This window comes from Trachypithecus francoisi, unplaced genomic scaffold (assembly GCF_009764315.1).
Source record: "Trachypithecus francoisi isolate TF-2019V2 unplaced genomic scaffold, Tfra_2.0 Lachesis_group7, whole genome shotgun sequence".
Classification (NCBI taxonomy): domain Eukaryota; kingdom Metazoa; phylum Chordata; class Mammalia; order Primates; family Cercopithecidae; genus Trachypithecus; species Trachypithecus francoisi.
In genome coordinates, this window is record NW_022681472.1 from 7,795,215 (window position 1) to 7,820,818 (window position 25,604).

At 41.5% G+C, this 25,604-nt stretch overlaps 2 protein-coding genes across 4 annotated transcripts in view; one reads left to right on the forward strand and one right to left on the reverse strand.

Moving 5' to 3' along the window:
* RB1CC1 (RB1 inducible coiled-coil 1) overlaps positions 1-18,177 on the reverse strand; it is a 96,789-nt gene extending 78,612 nt beyond the window's left edge. Inside the window, exon 1 of one of the 3 annotated variants that reach the window (XM_033203622.1) lies at positions 17,786-18,145. The gene's annotated coding sequence lies outside the window, so the exon portion shown is untranslated. Of the gene's footprint in view, positions 1-17,785 lie in introns of all 3 variants that reach the window. The other 2 variants (XM_033203623.1, XM_033203624.1) reach the window with 2 other exon arrangements.
* On the forward strand, positions 17,232-19,954 carry LOC117079605 (translation initiation factor IF-2-like). Its single transcript, XM_033203641.1, has one exon. It carries the CDS (start codon positions 17,384-17,386, stop codon positions 17,900-17,902), a length of 519 nt encoding a protein of 172 aa, XP_033059532.1. The 5' UTR covers positions 17,232-17,383; the 3' UTR covers positions 17,903-19,954.
* Positions 19,955-25,604: the final 5,650 nt, after the last annotated feature.

The window sequence follows — 25,604 nt, forward strand, 5'->3', positions numbered from 1 at the left end:
CACAATCTCGGCTCACTGCAACTTCTGCCTCCTGGGTTCAAGCCTCCTGCCTCAGCCTCCCAAGTAGCTGGGATTACAGGCGTACATCACCACGCCCAGCTAATTTTTGTATTTTTGGAGAGATGGGGTTTCGCCATGTTGGCCAGGATGGTCTTGAACTCCTGACCTCATGATCCACCTGCCTCAGCCTCCCAAAGTGCTGGGATTACAGGTGTGAGCCACCACAACCAGCCTACTATGGTTTCTAAAAAGAACCTTTGGAGAAGTGGCTAATGCTAAATGTCTGAAGTAGAAAATGTACCAATCACATAAGCCTGGAACATCTTTGATAGCAAGACAACTATCAAAGACTAAAGAGATCAGGTCAAAAGGGCAAGGAAAACAACTTTAAATGGTCTCTACTGGCTATGATGGGACAGTCTGAGCATCAAAAGAATGAGTACAAATAACTGAATGGCAAAAACCTGTAAAAATCCATGTTGCATAATGATACTCAAAAAAACAAAAACAAAAAACCTGAGTGAGCTAAGACAGAACCCATCATAAAAACTGAAAAAGCAAAGAAATTAAGCACGATCTTTCCTATATGAAATGTATTTTGGATAGCTGGGCACGGTGGCTCACGTCTGTAATCCCAGCACTTTGGGAGGCCGAAGCAGGCTGATCACTTGAGCTCAGGAGTTCAAGACCAGCCTGGGTAACATGGCAAAACCCTATCTCTACAAAATATACAAAAATTAGCCAGGCATGGTGGTGCACACCTGTACTCCCAACTACTTGTGAGGCTGAGGTGGGAGGATCGTTTCAGCCTGGGGGATGGAGGATGCAGTGAGCCAAGATCACACCACTGCACTCCAGCCTGGGCAAGAGAGAGACCATCTCAAAACAAAACAAAATGAAACGAAAAAGATACGTATTTCAGTCCATTTATGTGGAAAAACTCCAGCTAACAGTGATTCAACTGGACACAGCCCAAGTAAAAAGTTTTCATGCCACCTCAGCCCACCTCTGAAAAATTAAACCTGAATTTAATCAAGCATCTATATGTACCCATGGTTTCCAGTTTCTAGGAAATATGGACTATAAAGAAAAAGACAAATATTATGATCAATCAGCTAAATTCATAATAAGCATTCCACAGAACAATGACTTTGTTTCTTCAACAAATGGTTTCTAAAAAGAAAAAAAAGAGAGAGAAGACATATAAACTAAAAAAGATGGAAGAGACAAAATAAACAAATGCCATGTGTGAACTTGTTTGGATCCTGGATCCTGACTCAAAACAACGTATAAAGACATTTTTGGGACAAATGTGCAAATCTATGTATGGACAGGGTATCAGATTAAAGAATTACAATTACTTTCATTTGGATGATAATGGCATTGTAGTAACAAAAAATGAACTCTGAAAAATTAGTGTGTAAAATGATGCCTGAGTCTTGCTTCAAACTAGTCCAGCAAAAATAAGTGAAGGAAGGAAGGCTGGAAGGAAAGAACAGAATTAGTTGGGCAGTAGAAAGGTGAGATTGGCAAACTGTTGGTACTTATTAAAGCAAGTGAGATGGCTATATTACGTTCACTGTAACATTCTCTCTACTTTCGTATACGTTTGCAAATTTCCATAATAAAACACTTAGAAAAAGTATTATTTTAATCACATTCAACATTCATAATACAGGTCGGAATGTACTTTAAATAATTATGTTTCTGGAAAGCAACTGGTGTTTGTGGAGGTAGGTAAGCAAAGGTTTTGTAAAATCTCATTTCCTTAAGCCAATAACTGTACCATGAAAATCAATTTTAGGGAAAAAATTTGAAATATAGTTAAAGCATACACAAGACACTTTCCTATGTTTATTAGTAATAAATATTTGTCTACCCATTATTTTATTATTCATATTTTAAGACAGGATTTAAAATGTTATAGATAAAAACTAAAAATTTGATTTTGTTTATGTATACATTTTTTAAGATGTGACCTCGTCCTGTTACCCAGGCTACAGTATAGTGGCAGGATCACAGCTCACAGAAACCTCAACCTCCCTGGGTCAAGTGATCCTCCCACCTAAGCCTCCCAAGTAACTGGGACTATAGGCATGCACCACCACGCCCAGCTAATTTTTTGTATTTTTTTTTGTAGAGATGGGGTTTCTCCATGTTGCCCAGGGTTGTCTTGAATAGAAATTTTAAAATATTAGAGAATAACCTTTTTTTTTTTTTTTTTGAGATGGACTCTCGCTCTGTCGCCCAGGCTGAAGTGCAGTCATGCCATCTTGGCTCACTTGAAGCTCCGCCTCCCTAGTTCACGCCGTTCTCCCGCCTCAGCCTCCCGAGTAGCTGGGACTACAGGTGCCTGCCACCACGCCTGGCTAAATTTGTGTATTTTTTTAGTAGAGACGGGGTTTCACTGCGTTAGCCAAGATGGTAACGATCTCCTGAATTCGTGATCCGACCCACCTCAGCCTCCCAAAGTGCTGGGATTATAGGCCTGAGTCACCGTGCCCGGCCAGAGAATAACTTCTAACAAGACTTACAATATATGCAATGTGATTTTTTTTTTTTTTTTTTTTTTTTGAGATAGTCTCACTCTGTTGCCCAGGGTGGAGTGCAGTGGTGCGATCTCAGTTCACTGCAACCTTCCCTTCCTTATTTCAAGGGATTCTCCTGCCTCAGCCTCAGGAGTAGCTGGGACTACAGGCACCTGCCACCACGCCCAGGTAATTGTTTTGTATTTTGAGTAAGGCAGGGTTTCCCCATCTTGGCTAGACTGGACTGGAACTCCTCACCTCAGATGATCTGTCCGCCTCAGCCTCCCAAAGTGCTGAGATTACAGGCATGAACGACCACACCCTATCTTTTTTTTTTTGTCTTTTTTTTTTTTTTTTCCTTTTTGTGGAGAACGGGGTCTCGCTGTATTACCCAGGCAGGTCTCGAACTCCTGGGCTCAAGCTATCTTCCCGCCTCTGCCTCCCTGAGAGCTGGGATTACAGGCGTGAGCCACCGCGCCCGGCCCACACCCTATCTTAAATATGATTTTTTAAATGGTCAAAAAGAATGCAGAGGAAAGGAAAAAATCTAACTCTTATCTAACCCTAACCCAAAACAAGTAACAACAAGTGTCTGTAGGTACTAAATTACTCGAGTAAATACTAAATACTCCAGTAAAACATTTAGCTGCTGTCAGAATACACCACCCTTGTTGGTTATAATTTGACCTAAACAGAAGGAAAAACAACTGACTGCAGAGGACCTGGTTAAAATTCTTATTCTGCCACTTACAAGCTGGGTGGTTTTAGAAAAGAAATTTATCGTAGCATTCAATTTTCTTATCTCCAAAGCAGAGATAACATCTTTCTCATAGGGCTATCACAGGGGATATCTGTTCTTCAAAATTTACAGGTCTAAAGTAACAAGAGAATGAGAAGCAGATGGAAGTATAGCTGAAACAAGACTGGCCACGAGGTGATAACAATTGAATCAATATGATGGGTACATCATAGCTCATTCTTCTATTGCCTATCTTTCTGTGTTTTTGATTTCCGCAAGAATTATAAAAATGCAGCCGGGCGTGGTGGCTCATGCCTGTAATCCCAGCACTTTGGAAGGGAAGGGCAGGTGGATCACTTGAGGTCAGGAGTTCAAGACCAGGCTGGCCAACGTGGTGAAACCCTGTTTCTAGTGGGGGGGAAAAATATTAGCTGGACATGGTGGCGCATGCCTGTAATCACCCAGCTACTTGGGAGGCTGAGGCAGGAGAATCGCTTGAACCCGGGAGGCAGAGGTTGCAGTGAGCCGAGACTGTGCCACTGTACTCTAGCCCAGGTGACAAGAGCGAAACTCTGTCTCAAAAAAAAAAAACAAAAAAAAACCTACAAAAATACAAAAACAGAAAGCTTATAGAACAATCCCAGTGTTTCTGCACCCACACAACAGGATAAAAATGTCTGAACGATGCCAGAAGCTGTTTCACCAAAGCAAGTCCATTTTATAAAAGGCTACTGTAAAGAATCATGTCTACTCTAATACCTACCTACTGGCACAGTGCCTATACAAGAGCTATGTGCATACTAGAAATCACCTATATCACGGCCTCACATAATTCATGCTACACAAAAAACTTCAATTTTTTTCCCTCTACCTATTCCTCACACTCATCTTTTCTCATATTGATGGGAAGAGGTAACTGAAACACTCTGAAGGCAGTCTTTCACTGTGGTAAGACAGCGCTGAGAAATTTTCTTTCCCATTATGTCTCAAAGAAAATCAGCAACATGCTGCGTGCACTGGCAGCACCCTTGGGAGGCCAAGGCAGATGGATTGCTAAGCCCAAGAGTTCCAGACCAACCTGGGTAACATGGTGAGACTCCATATCTACAAATATACAAAAAATTATCCAGATGTGGTGACGCACACCTGTAGCCCCAGTTACAGGGGGTGGGGGTGGGGGGGCGCTGAGGCAGGAGGATGGCTTGAACCTGGGAGGTTGAGGCTGCAGTGAGCACAAATTGTGCCACAGCACTCCAGCCTAGGCAACAGAGTCTATCTTTAGAAAAAGCAAAAAGAAAAGAAACAAAATCAGCAATGTCTTCTTAATTAAGTCTGGACTAAGTACATCTTATTGGTCACTGGCATATCTTATTTGCGGCCAATCCATTAACACGAGCAGAACATACAAACAATGTCTAATACACAGAGTGACCACCCTGTATCCATGGCAAGGCATAAACACTAAATATGCTTTAGTAAATAAAGGGAAACAATTGCCAATAATGAAAATTACAGTTTCCTATAAGTGAACACGTATACACAAAAACAAACAAAACAAACTTTCATTTTGCACCAATGCCTAACCAATATAAAGGATATTCAAGGTTTTCTTATTCTCAGACTACACTCTCAATCTTAATGTTTAACAACAATCACCACAGGAATGAAAAGTGAAATCTTGGCCGGGCGCGGTGGCTCAAGCCTGTAATCCCAGCACTTTGGGAGGCCGAGACGGGCGGATCACGAGGTCAGGAGATCGAGACCATCCTGGCTGACACGGTGAAACCCCGTCTCTACTAAAAAATACAAAAAACTAGCCGGGCGAGGTGGCGGGCGCCTGTAGTCCCAGCTACTCGGGAGGCTGAGGCAGGAGAATGGCGTGAACCCGGGAGGCAGAGCTTGCAGTGAGCTGAGATCCGGCCACTGCACTCCAGCCCGGGCGACAGAGCGAGACTCCGTCTCAAAAAAAAAAAAAAAAAAAAAAAAAAAAAGAAAAGTGAAATCTTTACTTGAATTTAATTTCCCTGGACCTGTCACTGCATTAAGAGGGAGGCTGACCTAGGTGACACCCAAAGTACCTAATCACTAAAGATTCTAAAAGGTAAGTTGTATAAATTGGACTCTTAAGTCAGTTGTTTAGGGAAACACACACAACTGGTCTCTTTCTCAAAGGGCTGCACAACCTTATGTGTATAACAATGTGCGAAGGACCAGATCTTTTTTTTTTTTTTTTTTGAGACAGAGTTTTGCTCTTCTTGCCCAGGATAGAGTGCAATGGTGTGATCTCAGCTCACAGCAACCTCCACCTCCTGGGTTCAAGGGATTCTCTTGCTTCAGCCTCCCAAGTAGCTGTGATTACAGGCACCTGCCACCATGCCCAGCTAATTTTTGTATTTTTAGTAGAGATGGAGTGTCATCATGTTGGCCAGGCTGGTCTCAAACTCCTGACTTCAGGTAATTCACCTGCCTCAGCTTCCCCAAGTGTTGAGATTACAGGCATGCGAGCCACCCTGCGTAGCCAAAAAAGCTATTTCTATCTTGAACTGTTATTTCAACTCTGGATTATTAATCTTTATGTGGTCATGTAATAATTACACAACAAGTTGTTTGTGACTTGAACCATTCAAGTTTTTTGTTGCTGTTGTTGTTGTTTTATATTTCACAGATTGTATGCAGTAAGTGAATGGAAATACAGATTTTTGTGTAAGCAATATAAAAGTTGGTCAGATTTTAATTGAAATGTATGGTTTATAAAATTAGTTAAATACTCTGTACGGGTACCAGGATGAGTAAAATATACTTATTCATGCTAATGTTTTAAATTCTCTTATTAAAAGAAATATCATATGACCTGTATAAAGACCAATTTTGTGTAATCTAAGTCAAAGTTATAAAATTCTATTCAATGAATCTTCTCCAGAAGATTCATGAGCTGCACGGCTTTATTATCAGGAAAAGAAATGTAGATTAAAAAACAGGCCAGGCACAGTGATTCACACCTGTAATTCCAGCACTTTGGGAGGCTGAGGCAGGTTCACTTGAGGTCAGGAGTTCGAGACCCACCTGGCCAACATGGTGAAACCCCATCTCTACTGAAAATAAAAAAATTAGCTGAGTGTGGTTGCTCTCGCCTGTAATCTCAGCTATCAGGAGGCTGAGGCAGAAGGATCACTTGAACCCAGAAGGTGGAGGTTGCAGTGAGCCGAGATCATGCCACTGCACTCCAGCTGGTTGGCAGAGTGAGACTCCATCTCAAGAAAAAAAAAAAAAGAAAAGTAAAGAAAAATAAAAAATGTAGATAAAACAATAAAACAACTTTCTTCATCAATACACGTCTGTCTAAATTTCCATTCTCTAATCTGTAAATGGGGATATATATCATACCCACCTCATATGGCTGTTGCAGAAAAAAAAAAAAGAAACCACAGTAAATAATCCAAAAATGTTCTCTAGGGACAGGAAGTAACTCTGTGACATAACACAAAGCACTCAAAAGCATCTGTTGAATAAACAGGGTTTCATAAGCAAATGTACTCTTGGGGTTCTACTAGCAGTACTCTAAGCAAGTGACAAGGCAGAATCCAAACAGTAACTTAGTAACAGAGAGAGACCGCATGCAGGTAGTTAATTTTCAGCAGTTTCTTTATCAGCCAATGTGTTCCCAGTATCTTATATTAAAAGAAAAAAAAAGTAATCAACTTGGTTTAATATGTTTTAACATCATATATGAATAAGTACTCCTTGGTTCCACATAAACAGTTACTAAGTATGTGTATCCTCTCTTCCACTTTATTCCCATTAAGCTATCTAATTCAGAGCTTCCTACTGCATATCGGGCTCTAACAATTACCTATCTGAGCACCTACTAGCTGCAGATTCCATCTCAGATGACACCACCAACTACATAATCTTAGATTCTTTTAATGTTTTTATTTCTCCCCAAACCAAAAATGCTTCATAAAACTTCTACTCAAGTATAAGTTCCTTAGACTGACACTCCACTATTTCCTTTAAGTGGGTCATAACTTCTATTCAAGTCTCAGTTCCCTAGACTGACACTCCACTATTTCCTTTAATTGGGCCCCTACACGAAGCTCCACACCATTTAGGTTCATCTCCTGAAATGAGGTGAATGGATAAATGGATTTTCATGCCTCTACTCATGTCATTCCACAGCTTCCATTTTGTAACCAAGAACTCACAAATATTCTGTCGTAAAGTCTTCCTTAATGTACTGGCTGTCAGTGGTCTTGTTCCTGAAGTAATGACAGCCCATACTTCAAATTTGAACTATTCAAATAAGTATTGGTATTCAGAACATAAATAAATGCCCTGCTACACTTTTTTGCCACTTGCCAAGTAACTTACATTGCCCAAGCTGTACTGCAAATGGCTAAAAAAAAAATCTGGTCATGACATATTATACCTCAATGCCACCAACATACTACCTAGGGATAGTAAAGAGTCAATAAATGTTTGAGGTCAAAACCATGGATAAGGACTACAACAACCAAAACTGTAAAATCAGAAAGTTGCTCAAAGAGAATCCACAGGAACACTGTCTCTATTTATTCACTAGACTGTATACTTTACGTTACATACTTCTATATGCTATCAAAATGATCCCATGAAGCTGAATTCTCTCCTTTGTATGTCACAATTGTTAAAAACATTCAGCAAAAAGGGACATTAGTAACCAAATACATATTTGGTCACCCTGAAATAAAAAATACTTGGGCAGAAATAAGAGGTCTGGTTTTTAGCCATAGCTTCACATCTTTACTGTGGTTTTGAGGAATTATCCAATTTCTCTGAATCTCAGTTTCCTCATCTTAAAACATAAAGGGGTACACTAGATTATTCTTCTGATCTTCTATAGTCAAATAATATATTAAACATGAGTCTAACACACTGAACAAACACTGATTTTAAGAAATTTATTGTGTGCTAGTGCCGAAGAGTAATCAATAGCACATTACCTGCCTTCCAAGTAGTTCAATAATACTAACATGAAGAGAGGTATGCAAAAGTTAGACTGAGAAAGAATGGACAAGAATTCACACAAAGGTGACATGAAAACATAAAAAAAAAAAACATAAAAGGATATGTAAAATCAAGTTCCAACTAGGAACTGACAGTTTACCCTCACTGATCACATTACTAAAAACTTAAGAGGATAAACTTAATAAACCAATGATTTCTTTTAAGAAAACAAACATTAAAAGGAGCTAATTCTTTTATTAACTTACAACTTTGGGAATGCTTATTATGTACATGTCCCCCTAATTTACGTAAAATCCATTAAATCCTGTAAGTGGGTGAATCTCTATGATCTAGAACTAAAGTTATTGCATGTAATTGTTAAGTAAGGTAGAAGCATAGAAATCAACTGCTATTCAAGGTATTATAAAGTAACTTTATAAGCCTTATATAAATATAAGCCTAGTACATAAGTATTACTTTTCACCAAATCGTCACGATTTCCTAAAATTCGACGTGATGGTCATTTTATATAAAGTCCTTTCTTAATTTTTATAAAATGAAACCATACTTAATACTACACAAGTTAACACAAGCCAATTCTAAATTAAAAGGAACAGGTTAGTAACTCAACAACTGAAACAACATTTTCTTAAATTATTTGACCCTCTGCTTAAACAGTCTTTAGTTTCTGCACACTAAGAATTACTATAAACTGCCTACCATATATACTGAGACTTCGGATGAGAGAACAATTGTCAAAGCATGTCAAACATACTCATAACTCACACGGTAGTTAACAAGTTAGTAGGAATCATGGTACATTAATAAACATAATGCATGAAACTGAACAGATCCAAATTGATCTTTGTATATGTATACGCATACATACACACGTACATCTACACAATAACAGCGAGAGTTCAAATTCGGGAGAAAGGATCAACTTTTCATGCAATGGTATTATAACAAATGGCTATCCATAACATGAAGAAAAATAAACTATCTGGAGGTACATATTCACTAATGAGAACTAAAACATCAATAAGGTACCACTTTTTACCCTTCAGATTCTTACTGATGATTAAAATAAGTGCTAAGTGTTGACAAGATTAACAGTGGGTCCACTGGCACATTTCTGACAAAAATATAAACTGGTACAACTTTTAAGGAAATTTAATCTGGCACTATGTATCAAAATTTAGAATGTACAAACCAGCAATTCTACTTCTGGGAATGTACTGGAAGCAAAGAATGAGACAAGTGTACAAAGGTATATATATATGCAATGGTTTTCATTATACTATTACTTTTAAAAATGATAAATTTTAAAACTATCAATGGAGGTTGGTTAAATAAATTATGTCTACAGTCCCAGCTACTCAGAAGGTTGAGGCAGGTGGATACGGTTTGCTTGAGCCTGGGAGCTGGGTGACCCAGCAAGATCCTCTCTCTAAAAAAATAATAAATTATGACACAACCCTATAAGGTGTCAAATTTTAGACATTTAAAAATGTTTGCTTTGATCTATACATATTGATCATTAAGAAATTTATAGTGTATGTTATGTGATTCTGTTTGTGGATTTTATTTTTACAACTAATGCAGAGGAGAACATATGTATATACAAGCACTTAAAAAGTCTGGATCAATTTAATAGCAATCTTTTTAACACTGGCTATCTCTGGATGCCAACTTTTACTTTCTCCCACTTTTTTTAAAAATCACATTTATAATTAGATGGGAAAAAACTTATATCCATTAAAAAAAAAAAAAAAAACAGATGACACCCTACACATTACAAAGAAATAAAGAACCTGAATTTGTTGCCCCAGAAGAGTTAGTCTCATCAAGAGAGCAAGACAAAGATTCCCACCTGCTTTCCCCATTTCAGTCCCAATCTGAGGTCCTAGGGGAGTTCTGCCCCACTCCCATTCTAAATCTAGCCTTCCCTAAATGGTCATTCATGTTTAGTCTTCCAACTTTTTTTTTTTTTTTTTTTTGAGACTTTCACTCAGTCACCCAGGGACTGGGTGCAGAGGTGTGATCTCAGCTCATTGCAGCCTCCGCCTCCCAGGTTCAAGAGATTCTCTCTCCTCAGCCTCCAGAGTAGCTGGGATTATAGGCACCCCACCACACCCAGCTAATTTTTTTTTTATTTTTAGTAGAGACAGGGTTTTGCTGGCCAGGCTGGTCTCAAACTCCTGACCTCAAGTGATCTGTCAACCTCGGCCTCTGGAAGTTCTGGGAATAAAGGCATGAGTTACCATGCCCCAACTGTTAGCTTTATGTAGACAGAAGAGGGAGAACAGAACTGTGAAAAGAACATGAGATTTGGAATCAAAAGAATTGTATTCAAGTCCTGGCCCGATGTGACCTGGACTGACTTCACCTAACAAGTTTTTTCATTTGATTACAAAAAGGAAAAAGTACCTGTCTCACAGGGTTGTGGTCACGATCTAACGAATAATCTACACATATATGGAAGTTATGCAAATCATAAAGTGAAATATAAACATCAGTTACTGTTATTGACTGATCCAGATCTCTGTTCTGAGTTCAGAACTAGCAGTAACTGATGCTACATATTTCCAACTGGAAATCCTACTGTTACCTCAAACTCAACATGTCTAAATTTAAATTCGGTGCTTTTCCTTTACATATCTTCCTAATTGATTCATTGTCAATAAACTATCATTCTACTACTGCCCCAGACTTCAGTTATTTTTCTTTTCTTTCTTTTTTTTTAAACAAACTTTCCAAAGTGACAATGGACCAGGCTTCAGTTATTTCTGTCCAAGTCCTACCCATTTTTTCCTTTCTAATCCAACCCCTCATTTTCCAATGACATAACCCTTACTTAGGAGCCTGCAACCTCTTATCTCTGCCTTTAAATCTCTATCCTGCTTAAATCCTTCCTAAATACTCCCTAACAGTTACAGCCAAGGTAGTCAGGCTGCTTCCCTCAAATATCTTCCCTACCACCTTACTGCTGCCTATAGCAGGGCACAAATCTGTGGTTCCTTTACAGCTACACTCTCCTTGTCACCTCTGGTTCAGTACTCAGACAGTTTCACTTAATTGCACTATCTGCCCACCCCTCTTAGCATGTGAATCTGCCAACTTGACATAGGCTAGATTAACATAAAAAATGGCAGACTTAGGAACAAAATTTACTTGTATTTGAATACCATCTATCTCACTGAAGCTCAGGTTGGCCGGGCGCGGTGGCTCAAGCCTGTAATCCCAGCACTTTGGGAGGCCGAGGCGGGTGGATCACGAGGTCAGGAGATCGAGACCCTCCTGGCTAACACGGTGAAACCCCGTCTCTACTAAAAATACAAAAAACTAGCCGGGCGAGGTGGCGGGCGCCTGTAGTCCCAGCTACTCGGAGGCTGAGGCGGGAGAATGGCGGGAACCCAGGAGGCGGAACTTGCAGTGAGCTGAGATTGCGCCACTGCACTCCAGCCTGGGCGACACAGCGAAACTCCGTCTCAAAAAAAAAAGAAGCTCAGGTAACCTCTACACATCAGTTAACAATCTATAAATTGCAACAATACCTTTCACAGATATGAGAAGGATAGCAATAATGTACTTCAGACTCCTTTACAGTGCTACTAATATACTAACAGCTTTAAAAATGGTGGCAATTATGACTTTAATTAAACTCCAGCACTCAAGAACTTCATAATTAACCCCAGTTTATTTTTGTAGCAGTATCATCAACTATTCCCTTACATGACAAACCTATACCCTCACTTTACATACTCCTGCCAGGTAAAATACCCCCATCTTTGCTTATTTGAATTTTACTCATCTTTAAAAGTCCAAGTATTGCCGGGTGCGGTGGCTCAGGCCTGTAATCCCAGCACTTTGGGAGGCCAAGGGGGGGTGGATCATGATGTCAGGAGACTGAGACTATCCTGGTTAACACAGTGAAACTCTGTCTCTACTAAAAATACAAAAAAATTTGCCGGGCGTGGTGGCGGGAGCCTGTAGTCCCAGTCACTTGGGAGGCTGAGGCGAGAGAATGACGTGAACCCAGAGATTGCCCCACTGCACTCCAGCCTGGGCGACAGAGCGAGACTCCAACTCAAAACAAAAACAAAAACAAAAAACAAATAAAAGTCCAAGTATTGTCCTATTACCACTTCTGGGAAGTCTTCCCTTATCACAGGTGGCCTACAGTATTCTTTCTCCCTTCTCTGAATTTACAGAACTCTTAAGTAGTTAATATAAGATAGCAGGAATTCTCTTATCTGGGGGGAAAAAACCTATCTCTCATTATGAGGACATCTGTTCCTTCTAAATCCTCCTGGGATACAGTCAGCTATAAATGAAGGGGAGAAGACAGATGTATTTAAAAAAACATTGATCCAACATGGTGCGGTGGCTCATGCCATCCAGCACTTTGGGAGGCCAAGGTGGGCGGATCACCTGAGGTCGGGAGTTCGAGACCAGCCTGACCAACATGGAGAAATCCCATCTCTACTAAAAACACAAATATCTGAGTGTGGCGGCGCATGCCTGTAATCCCAGCTACTCGGGAGGCTGAGACAGGGGAATCGCTTGAACCCAGGAGTTGGAGGTTGTGGTGAGCTGAGATTGCATCACTGCACTCCAGCCTGGGCAACAAGAGTGAAACTCCATCTTAAAAAAAACAAATAAAAATAAAAATATACTGACCCCAGTGCATTTGTTTCCAGATGTACAGGGATAACAACTGAATCCATATATACCCATATTTGAGGAAAAGAACCAGAAAGTATCTCACATACTCATTAAAATCTATCCAACTTATCAACTGGAGATTAATTTACAATATTCTCTTGAGAGATTACCACCACGATGATAGTCAATTATCACAGCCTTACTGTCAACTATTCTAATACAGTCAAAACTTAGAATTAGGCTGGACACGGTGGCTCATGCCTGCAATCCCAGCACTTTGGGAGGCCGAGGTGGGTGGCTCACTTCAGGCCAGGAGTTCAAGCCTGGGCAACATGGTGAAACCCCGCCTCTACAAGAATACAAAAATTAATCAGCAGTGGTAGTGCGTGCCTGTAATCCCACCTACTGGGAGGCTGAGGTGGGAGGATCACCTGTGCCCAGGAAGCAGTAGTTGTAGTGAGCCTAGATCACACCATTGCACTCCTGCCTGGGCGACAAAGTAAGACTCTGCCTAAAAAAACGAAAACAAACAAACAAAAAAACAGAATTTGCTTCCTTATATGAGAAGGTGACGGGGGACACCCCAATGACAATCTCTGACCTTCAAAACTGGACACATTCATTATTCATCCACTATTTTGGGGGCATCTGACATAAGCCAGACACTGCTAGGTGCCTGGAATACAAATATCTTCAAGATGCTTTCCAGCTGAACAGAAAGCGAGACTTAGATAACCCTAAAGTGGACTAAAACCTTCAGAGAGAAAAGATGATTGGAAATAATTTTGCCTGATCTCTAGTTCTGTAAACTGCAATTATTAGCAATTCTCCCTCACTGAGGGGTCACGGGCTACTGCATCAATGGAGATAGTGTCCTCCACAAATGGAGTGTCTAGGTTGCCCAGGGACTGAAAACTGGGTATCGATCTCCCCAAATCAGATGTATTCTAATCTGATCCTACCTCTTCTCTGCCAAGAAAAAGAATGAAAGATGAGTAGGTCAGGCATTTTCCTAACATTTCCCTGAAAGAAAACGTTTCTCATAAAAGTTCAGACTTCCTAAATATATTCCTTGTCTATAAACTAGACAAGCAATTTCACCAAAAGAATGAAGCGACCATTTATAAAGGTAGTGCCCAAAGACAGCAAACGAGGTACAAACAGCAGAACAGGAATATGTTTAAAACAAAAATGAAAAATACTTTGGAGTACACCCTTAAGTTTTTTTCCCTAGGTGTAAAGGAAGTATATGTGTATACTCAGGCAATATGGTTTTATAAAAATGAGGTAACACCCTACATACTACTATGGACTTTGCTTGAACTGCATAAAATAACAGAAATCTTTCAGAACAGAAATGCAATCACTACATATGAATGCATTACACATTTTGGTGTCCCTATCATTTATAAAAACTACACAAAATGCATGATTTTAGTGAAAATTTTCTAGTTGCCTGTTTTATTTGATAATCGAATTTAAGAGTAAAACCAAAATTATCTATATATCAAATACAGAATTATATAACACAGGGAAGATGGGGAAAAAAAGAAAATGTAGAATTAGCTGCATTCTATTAAACCAAGATTATCTATAAACATATAACAATATTAAACCAGCCTGCCCAAATCTGGCATTTGCAGTAAAACAATTACTAAAAGCCATTATATTACTATAATAATAATATGGTAGTGAATTAATATTTCAACAGGTATGCTGAAAAGTTACTGAACAAGTATAATGTGTGGAATGTGAAGGAAAAAATGAGTGAACAGTCTCAAATCAGTGACAAAAAAAGGAAATGGATCACAATTATTTTCATCTCCTAGCACAATTACAAGCCAATAAAATATGAGAATTCAAAAGAGCAAAATCACGGGTGGAAAAAAATCATGGATGAAAAAAAAAATGGGTGAGGATTGTTATTCCACAATCCTCAAAGCACTCACTAAACAGCTATGAAAGCAGAAACAAATTAACCCAGGAAAGAGGGTACTTGGAGCCACTCAAGTACTGCATTTACAAAAAGTAATCCAACAGAACCGGAACTTCACAAAGGGATGGAAAGAAATGCCATCCTCTCAGGGCCCTAAACAATGGGGGTACAGATTACAGTCAAATTAAGCTGATTTGGTCCATAATAATTAAAGAATCACAGACAAGTAATCTTTACATCCTTTTACCTATGTGAGTTAAGCAAAAACTCATCAACCTGGCACTATTCAATCCGCTTGGCTAGTCTTTTATCTATTCTACATCCTCAAAGTAATCTGCATTTGTCATTTATGTCCATTAAAATTTCCAGTGGTTGCCCATTTCCTATAAATAAATATAGACAAATATGTATTTCTTATTCACTGTTGCATTGCTGAAGCTAAAAGAGTATGCTGCAGGGGTTCAATTAGCATTTCAGGAATAAATGAGATGAATTTGGCTTCAACTGCTTTCCAGCCATGCTGGGTTTACTTGAATTCACCTGTAGGCCTTTGTACATGCTGAATTAGAGTACATTAGTTTCCTTACCATGACTTCCCAACCTGGATATGCAGAGTCCCCCAATCTTCCAACACTATCCCCTCTCTCATATTAGCCCAGCTTCAGTAACTTCATTTTTCTTTGTATATGCCATGTATATCAGAGTCGTTCCACTTACTGCTTCTTCCACCAAAAATTCCTTTCAAGAGAGTCACACACTTATACCCCTTACTTCTCTTGGGCCTTTATTCAAAAGTCAATCAGTGGCTGGGCTTTGGGAGTCCAAGGCAGGCAGATCACCTGAGGTCAGGAGTTCAAGACCAGACTGGCCAACATGGTAAAACCCCGTCTCTACTCAAGAATAATTACTTAAACATTTTTATGTTCCTCATGCAACTAGTTCAAAAACATCACAGTGGTAAAAAGATAATAAAAGAATCGTGAAAGTGTGTTGAAAGGGATTGCTAGATTTTCACCTAAGTGTCTTAGGCCAGTATTACTACAAAAGAAAAGTGTAACTGGAGTTAGAAAATATCATTACCTGAATGAGAACATTTTATCAGACATTCTTTTAAAAAGATATTCATAAGACATACACATCTGCAAAGTAAAGCATGTAGGTACTCAAATATTTGCTGAATGCATGATTAAAATTTTTAAGTTAATCTTAAATAGAGTCTAAAAACTTTTCTCAGGCTAACAATCAAACTTTAGGTTCAAAATTTCGAAAACAAGTCTTGTGTCCTCTGCCTTTATGAACTTGATTTGCTAAGAGTAAATCTGCCATGCATCCTGATCTTGTGTTTGGCAGCAAGAGCTAAAAGAAAACTCAGGGACAAAAATACCGCTTCATTGTCTTCCCTGTCGTCCAATAACAAACATATAAAGGATTAGGTACATAAATAATCATATCTTGATTACCATAAAAAGTTCAAAATAGACCAAATAGAATTATTTTTAAAACATGAACTACATCAATATCCACTTTCCATCAACAGAGGTTTCTACACATAAGCATTATGTGCCTAAAGCATCCCTGGCATAAAACTTTATCCAGGTTTTGAACACAATCACAAACATTAAAAGACATGACAGGAATGTTATTGACAAAATATCTTCATTAGGGCTATATTCTGTTACAACAAATATAAAAAGCGAACATATTTTCACATTCCTAGCAATGGTCTGCTTATAGACCCAACAATCCAAAAAATAAAATCAGCCACCTCCCTCAGTAGTCCTTTGGCTTCTCAGAGTTTTATCTGATCAGAAGTGGAAGGACCCTCTTTTTTATCGTCTACCAAAATGTAATAACATTCTTGATTAAACACACAATTAAATCTATTTAAATGTCTTCCTAAATTGCTAACTGTCCAAACCTACGTTTAAATCATAAAAGCTTCATCAAAACATAAAAATTTAAGAAACTACACAATAAAATGGTTAGCAAATAGGTACAACTTTAAATGTTTGCAGCAGACTTGAGAACATTCCCATCTGGCTGAATGTCTCGTAGTAACGTGACTCTTTATCAACAGTGAGCACACGAGTCTTCTTTGGCACCCAGGTCTACACTACTTCAAGGTATGACCACACTTCAAAGAGTCATGATGGAAAAGACTAGATTACGAAACCATAAACAGTAAACACAGCACATCCACCAGGCGGTGGAAGAAACTATATAGAGATATTCCATTCAGAAGCTGCCATTTCTACTGTTGGTTACTGTATTTTTGTTTCTACCAAGGAAGCTGTAAAATCCGCGTGCACGCCCATCCCAAATCTATCCGTGGGGCGGGCGCAGGCTGAGTCATTCCTAGGAGTAACTTTATACCGATCCTTGCACTCTGGGGTCGGGACAAAGACATCATCTCTCCGTTCCTCCCACTCGGTGAGCTTCGTTCGGCCTCGGCCAAACTCCACTCTCCCGTTTCTCCAATCCAACACAGAATTAAGGGCTGATCCCTGGCAGCGATGAGCACAAGTCAGGATGTGTCTCGGGAGGTTCGGACGTCCCTCGCCCTCGGCCACTCCGGCAACTAGGCCGGGTGCTGACCGGCAGCGCAGAGGAAGGGATCCCAAGACTCCGTCCGAGAAAGCCGCAGGCAGCCCCGCAACGAGACAGCCCGACCCACACCCCCCGCAGCCTGCTGGAGCATCGACTCGAACCACTTTTGTCTCCAAAGGGGCTCTCGCGCCGGGAAGGCGGCCAGTGGGCAACACCTGCCGGGGCGGGAGGCGCCGGGGCCCTCGGGTGCACACACCTGCGCGTGGGCCGGGCTCGGGCCGGCCGGAACCCTGGACCCCGCGACCCCGGCCCACCGTGCCAGGGCCCGCCGCGCGACCGCTGTGCCAGATGGGGGAAGGGGACGCGGGCGGCGGCGACACTTACCCGGCAGCGCCTCCTCCTTCGCCGGCGGCAGCAGCAGAGCCAGCGACCCCCGGCACCATCTTCCGCCGCCGCCTAGTCCTCGGCGGCGGCTACCAACCGCCCATTCGACACCGCTAAGCTGACACAACCGCCGGCGTCCCGGGCGCCCGCCCGCCGCGGCCGCGAACTCTAGGCAGGAGGGAGGGGTCCGGGCGGAGAAGGACGCGGGCAGGCCCCTCGGCTCTGGGTCTGGGGCCGGGGGACAGAGGGCCACGGCCTGTCAGAGCCGAGGGGCCCAGGCAACTGGGGGACCCTGAGGCAACGCCGAGGTCTCGGCAGGGCCGCGGACACCGCCGCGGCTTGGTTTGTTATTGTCGACTCTGTCTCTTCCTCCGCGGCGCATGCCGGGAAACGGCCTGCCGGGGGAGGGGCGCGCCTGGAGGCGCAGATAGGCGTCTACGCAGGTCCGGAAATCGGCAGCCTGCCGGGAAGGGGGCGGCCCCGCCTCCGGCTCTCGGGCGGCGGGGCATGTTGGCTGTCCTGGGCTGACCCTGGGAGACGCCGCTGGGGCTGCCTGTTATGGTGCTAGCTGCCGTCCCGGCGCGTACTTTCCCAAGGTGAGTTTGACCTTCTTTGCGACAGCGAGTAGGCCCTGACTAAGGCCGACCCACCAAACTTTGGATCGTCCCCAGGCGAAAGAGAGCTTGTCTCCCTCAGCCTGTCGCGGAGGAGCGGAGCCAGTCGAGGGCCTGGTGTCCCCGTCGCCTCTCCAGGGGCAACCTGCGGACTAGGCCAACGTCTGTAACGGGATAACGTACCGGCGCCTGGCCCAGGCGTTCCTGCCGCCACCTCCCCGCGTATCCAGACCGCCGGGACTGCACGCAGCTGGCAAGCGTCCCCGTGTTAACTCTGCAAGGGTTGGGCGGCACATTTTTTTCTCAAACCAGGTAAGGCAATAAAACATCCAAGAGAGAAGAGAGCGAAGGCTAGGCCGATCGGAATGAAAATGTAAACGCCACAACCACGTTTTCAGCTTTACAAATACTGAATCTTGTAGTGGGTCTAGTGGGTTAGCTGTTAGTATGAGCACCCTAGTGGGTGGGAGACAGTTTCAGCGGACTCTAGCATTTGTAAAGATGATCAGTCACAGGCAATGACTTGAAGCCACAAGGCTTGAATATTAAAATCTGATGAGCAGATGTTACAGGTAGAATAATTACATAATAGTTTTCAAATTCCTGCTATATCCAGAAATATCTGGAATGAGTAAAAACTTGGATGTGCCTTCTCTAAAGTCATCAGGACTTCTGAGTTGTGTTTGTAAAAATAAGAGGCACAAGAAGGCACCAAACTGAACAAAATGTTAGGTGGAAACTGTAAAACGTTGGTTAGCATGAACAATTTCAGTTTTCAGTCACCCTGACCAGTGTCTGGAAGTTAGGATTGAGATAGGCTTGTTTTATTTATTTACTTTTAAATTTGTGCTGCTACATATCCCAAACAAATCTGGTCCTTATCATCATTGGCAAGCCATTTTACTTACTCAGTTAAGCTGGAATTTTATTATACCACCCCAGCAAGATAGAGCACAAAAGCGAAAATTAAGCAGTAAATGGTTATTATGCCTTAGGAGAAGGTGTGAACTGGCAAGACAAGAGCCAAATTTAGTAGTACAGTATAGTAATCAGCATACATAAAATAAGTGGTGAGGAGGAGTTTGGCCAGAAAATTGGCTAAGAAAAACAGCAGTATGACCAAGAATGAAAACAAAAAGAAAGAAAAGAAAAACAGCAGTATGAGGCATGTAAAGAACATATTGGTACTTACACTTCCTCTTATTAGTGACATTCATTATTACAAATATAACCCAATTTAGAATGTAAAAATCTTGCTGGAGCTCGGTGCAGTGGCTCACACCTGTAATCCTAGAACTTTGGGAGGCTGAGGCAGGAGGATTGCTTGAGTCCAGGAATTGGAGACCAGCCTGGGCAACGTGGTGAAACCCCCTTCTCTATAAAAAAAAAAAAACAAAAATTAGCTAGGCATGGTGGTGCGCACCTGTAGTCCCAGTTACTCAGAAAGCTGAGGTGGGAGGATCAGTTGAGCCCAGGAGGTCGAGGGTGCAGTGAACCATCATGGCACCACCGCATTCCTAGCCTGGGCAACAGAGTGTTGCCCTGTCTCAAAAAACAAACAAACAAACAAAAAAAATTGCTGAAATATGCCAGTGATAATCTGGTAAATAATAAATGTTGTCTGACTTTTTTCTTTGGAAAATGAATTCAGTCCTAACCTTCCCTCTTAATCCCAATAAATTACCAGAAATGACTGTTTCATACCTTATATACCTCCAGTGTAAATGTTAAGAGTTTGTATGCATCAGTAATTCTTTCCTAGGGATAAGGGAAATGTACTAACATTAATTCTATTATATATGTGCAAATATCTAGAGGAAATACTGTTTATAAGATACTAATACATGTATCCATGGTAATAAGTCGTGACAAGTTACTTTCCTTGCCTATTAGACACTCCCTTCCTTAATTTAAAAAAAAAAAAAAAGAACAAAATTCTGTAGCATCACTTCTCAACCAAGCTTTCTGATAGGAAGTCCAATCTCATTTTTGGCCTACTGTGCATTTCTTACTTAACTTGCAAACATATCATTAACAAGGACCTCCAAATTACAGTAAATTACAGTACTGAGATTTTATTTGAACTTTCTAAAGCATTTGCCATTTTAAATTATTTAACTTTATACTCCTCCTTTCCTTTTGTGCTATCTCCTTCCTGGCGCTCCTAAATATCTGTCCATTCTTTGGACCTCTTCCAAATTTTCACGTAATTATAATGGTGTGCGAATGATGCAAAGATAATGTGCTGTGGGAGAACAGAAGAGAGAAACCTAATTCTGGCCTCATCACATTTTTTTTTTTTTCAAATTTAATAACTATTTTAGATGCTTCAGTAGATTTACAGTGAGGGCAAAAGAAAATGGTTTTCTTTAGGAGTATGGAGGGATTATACAGGATGTACAATAAATACCCTAAGTACTTCAAATTAGTTCAGATCTTTAAAATCTTATTTTTCCTTCAGTTCTCAACTTCAATATCACCTACTCTGGGATTCATTCCCCACCATGCTTGTTTGTTTGTTTGTTTGTTTTGACACAATTTCTGCTCACTGCACCCTCCACCTCCCAGGTTCAAACTATTCTCTTGTCTCAGCCTCCCTAGTAGCTGGGATTACAGGCACTCGCCACCACTCCTGGCTACTTTTTGTACTTTTAGTAGATGAGGTTTCACCATGTTGACCAGGCTGGTCTCAAACTCCGGATCTCAAGGGATCCATCTGCCTCAGCCTTCCCCAAAGTGCTGGGATTACAGGAGTGAGCCACAGCACCTGGCCACATGCTTGTAATTTCTTTAGATTCTCACATGGTATCTTTCAGTGTCATCTAACCTGCTGACTATAAGGTTTTTTTAAAAAGATGTACTATACCTGGTATACAATGGTATGCACTGAACAAACATTTGACAGTACCCCACAACTTGTCTCAGGCCCTCAATTTATACCTTAATTGGCCTCCTATCAGTCTCCATTATTTAGTCTATCCAGGACCAGTCTAATCACTTCTCTTCCCTGTCTAACAACTTTCATTGGTCTTGTTTTGTATACTAGATACAATTTAAACTTTTTTTTTTTTTTCTGATGGAGTCTGGCTCTGTCACGGAGGCTGGAGTGCAGTGGTACAATCTCGGCTCGCTGCAAGCTCCATCTCCCGGGTTGACATCACTCTCCTGCCTCAGCCTCCCAAGTAGCTGGGACTACAGGCACCTGCCACCACACCTGGCTAATTTTTTGTATTTTTAGGAGAGATGGGGTTTCACCGTGTTAGGCAGGATAGTCTCAATCTCCTGACCTTGTGATACACCCGTCTTGGCCTCCCAAAGTGCTAGGATTACAGGTGTGAGCCACCGTGCCCGACCCTGGGCATGGGTAAACTTCTTAACCTAGCATGAAAGTCTCTCCATGATGAGGTGCCAACCCATCTCTCCAGCTTATCTCCCAGCACTTTTCTCCCCTGTATACATGCTCTATATGAGTTTCCTCATCCAGGAATGTTCTTCCCCACTTGTTCACCTTTCAAAGTCATCCCTTAAAATACACCTTGGGACTGGGCGCAGTGGCTCACGCCTGTAATCCCAGCACTTTGGGAGGCTGAGGCAGGCAGATCACCTGAGGTTGGAAGTTCGAGACCAGCCTGACCAACATGGAGAAACCCCGTCTCTACTGAAAATACAAAATTAGCCAGGCATGGTGGCGCATGCCTGTAATCCCAGCTACTCGGGAGGCTGAGGCAGGAGAATCGCTTGAACCCAGGAGGCGGAGGTTGTGGTGAGCCGAGATCATGCCATTGCACTCCAGCCTGGGCAAAAAGAGTGAAACTCCATCTCAAAAAAAACAAAAACAAAAAAAATACAGCTTGGTTGTTAGCAGTTTCTAACTTCTAGAGTCTCCACCCTTCTATTAGCTTTGCTCTGTATCTCACAACTGTAAATTTTTTTCTCCCCTCTTAGTCTGTGAAACTCTTAAGATTAAGAACTATGCATGCCGGGCGCGGTGGCTCAAGCCTGTAATCCCAGCACATTGGGAGGCCGAGACGGGCAGATCACGAGGTCAGGAGATCGAGACCATCCTGGCTAACACGGTGAAACCCCGTCTCTACTAAAAAATACAAAAAAACTAGCCGGGCGAGGTGGCGGGCGCCTGTAGTCCCGGCTACTGGGGAGGCTGAGGCAGGAGAATGGCGTAAACCCGGGAGGCGGAGCTTGCAGTGAGCCAAGATCCGGCCACTGCACTCCAGCCTGGGCGACAGAGCGAGACTCCATCTCAAAAAAAAAAAAAAAAAAAAAGAACTATCATTATTAATTTTTCAATTGCTGGAACTTTATGGAGAGCTTGGCAGTCAGCAATTATTTATATTGATGGTTGACTAGGAAGTTACTGCGGAAAATTCCTACCGTCAGATATCTCATAGGCTTGTAAAGGGGACCATTCAAAACAATTGCAGTAACAAAGGAAAGGTGCAGTGGCTCATGCCTGTAATCCCAGCTGAGGTGGGCGGATTGCTTGAGCTCAGGAGTTTGAGACCAACCTGGACAACGTGGTGGAACCCTGTCTCTACTAAAAATACAAAACTTAGGCAGGCATGGTGGCACCCACCTGTAGTCCCAGCTACTTAGGAAGCTAAGATGGGAGGATCGATTGAACCTGGATACAGAGGTTGCCTTGAGCCAAGATCATGCCACTGCACTCCAGCCTGGTAGACAGAATGAGACTCTATCTCAAAAAAAAAAAAATAATAATAATAATAATAATTGCAGGCTGGGTGCAGTGGCTCACACCTCACGCCTGTAATCCCAACACTTTGGGAGGCTGAGGCGGGTAGATCACCTGAGGTCAGGAGTTCGAGACCAGCCTGAACAACATGGAGAAACCCCATCTCTACTAAAAATACAAAATTAGCTAGTGGCGCATGCCTGTAATTCCAGCTACTCGGTAGGCTGAGACAGGAGAATCACTTGAACCTGGGAGGCGGAGGCTGCAGTGAGCCGAGATCGCACCATTGCATTCCAGCCTGGGCAACAAGAGCGAAACTCCGTCTCAAATAAATAAATAAATATAATTGCAGTAACAAATTTATATGATATTAATTATTTACCAAAGTACATTCAGTTTATTGGGAAGATCATTGTACACATCTTAATTTTGTCAACTCTGCCTGAGGCATTCAGCACATGTATTAAATATTAAACAACTTAGTGTCATTACCCTAATTTTCTTTTAGGTGATATTCAAACAACCAGCAACCACAATTCACATAATTTGGTTTTATTCAAAGTATGAGTCACAATTATTGTTCATTTTTAAAAAGGTTGAAAAGATGTACTATTTTGGACTTTGTTTTTAAAACCGTAACTAATTTGGTGTATATGATTTTGTACTATTTAGAGGCTGCTGGCACTATGATGATTAAGTTAATGTTTTCAGTACTGTTTACAGACCTGAAAGCTGCCCTCCTCAGCTGGTCTGTGGGTACTCACACATATTACTGGTAATAATGGTGATGGCTAACTTAGGAATGAACATCTTCAAAACTAGTGATGACTTGATGAGCTCATAAGCAACACTGTTTCCAGTGCTGCAGCAACGTAGTCAAGAAAACACTTCTAGAATGCTGAATTTCCTGAAAGATTTAAACCAATAGATTAAGACAAAACATTTGTAGTCATTTTTCAGATTGAAAGAGATGATACCTTTTTGCGTCATATTTTATTAGGTTCTTTCATTATTTTGAAGAGCTGCCTAGCAAAATGTCCAAAAATAGAGCTGGCACTGTTTATAAAATGCCTTAAGTCAGAAATTAATCAGTCATATAGACACAGATACAGAACTGATTCAAATGTCAAGTAGTGGTTAGACTTCAGGTGGTGACTTTCTAACTTTTACTGTGATCTACATTAAGAAATACAGGTTCACCTTGTGACCTGGTATACACATACAGGAAAAAGTACTTGCTGCTTGTGATATACTCTGATACCTTCTACTCTTTTTTTTTTTCTCTTGCTAGTCTTACACACTAAATTGATTTTACTACCATCCAATGGTTTCAGAGACATTAGATTCAATGACTTAGGCCCCAAACCTTGAGATTCTTTGTTCCTGACTTTTCTGTATGCCTTCCTATTTCTGTCAGTGCCTCAATAGTGTTTATAAAAATAAATGTTTTGTTTGTTTGTTTGTTTTTGTTTTTTTGAGATGGAGTTTCAGTCATGTTGCCCAGGCTGGGGTGCAATGGCGCGATCTCAGCTCACTGCAACCTCCGCCTCCCGGATCCAAGTGATTTTCCTGCACCATCCTGTAGCTGGGATTACAGGCATGCGCCACCATGCCCAGCTAATTTTGTATTTTTAATAGAGATGGGATTTCTCCATGTTGGTTAGGCTGGTCTCGAACTGCCGATCTCAGGTGATCTGCCTGCCTTGGCCTCCCAAAGTGCTGGGATTACAGGCGTAAGCCACCGTGCCTGACCAATAAATGTAGTTTTTAAAAAGCATGACCTAACTGAAGCTTATGAAACACTTATCTTAGATGCCAGACATGGGTTTTACATTTATCAACCTGTTTAGTTGTCTTAGCCCTGTGCAGTTTCTGTAAATTTTCTCTGATTTTACAGATGGGGAAATAAGGCATGGAGCGGTTAAGTTACTAATTCAATGTACTTCCTTCTAGTTAGTGTTCTTAAATTAGTAAATGTCAGGGCCAGGATTTGAACCCAGGTAATCCAATTGTACAGAGTAATCCTATATCCTATGCATATCCTATGCCACCCCTTAATTTGGTGCTGGTCCTGCAGGGGTTTAAAAAAAAAAAAAAAAAGAGTTGGCTGGGCGAGGTGGCTCCCAGTTTACACCTGTAATCCCAGCACTTGGGGAGGCCAAAGCAGGTGGATAGCCCTGAGTTCAGGAGTTCTAGACCTGCCTGGACAATGTGGCAAAACCCCATCTCTACCGAGAATACAAAAAAAAAAAAAAAAATTAGCCAGGCATGTGGTGGCATATGCCTGTAGTTCCAGGTGAGGTGGGAAGCTGAGGTGGGAAGATTGCTTGAGCCTGGGAGGCAAGGTTGCAGTGAGCTGAGATTGCACTACTGCATTCCAGCCTGGGCAACAGGGTGAGACCCTGCCTCAAAAACAAGAAAAAATGTCTAGCAATAGGCTACAGAGTTCCTCAGTGTCGTATCTCCCAGTTAATTCTTTGTTATAAGGGGCTGTCCT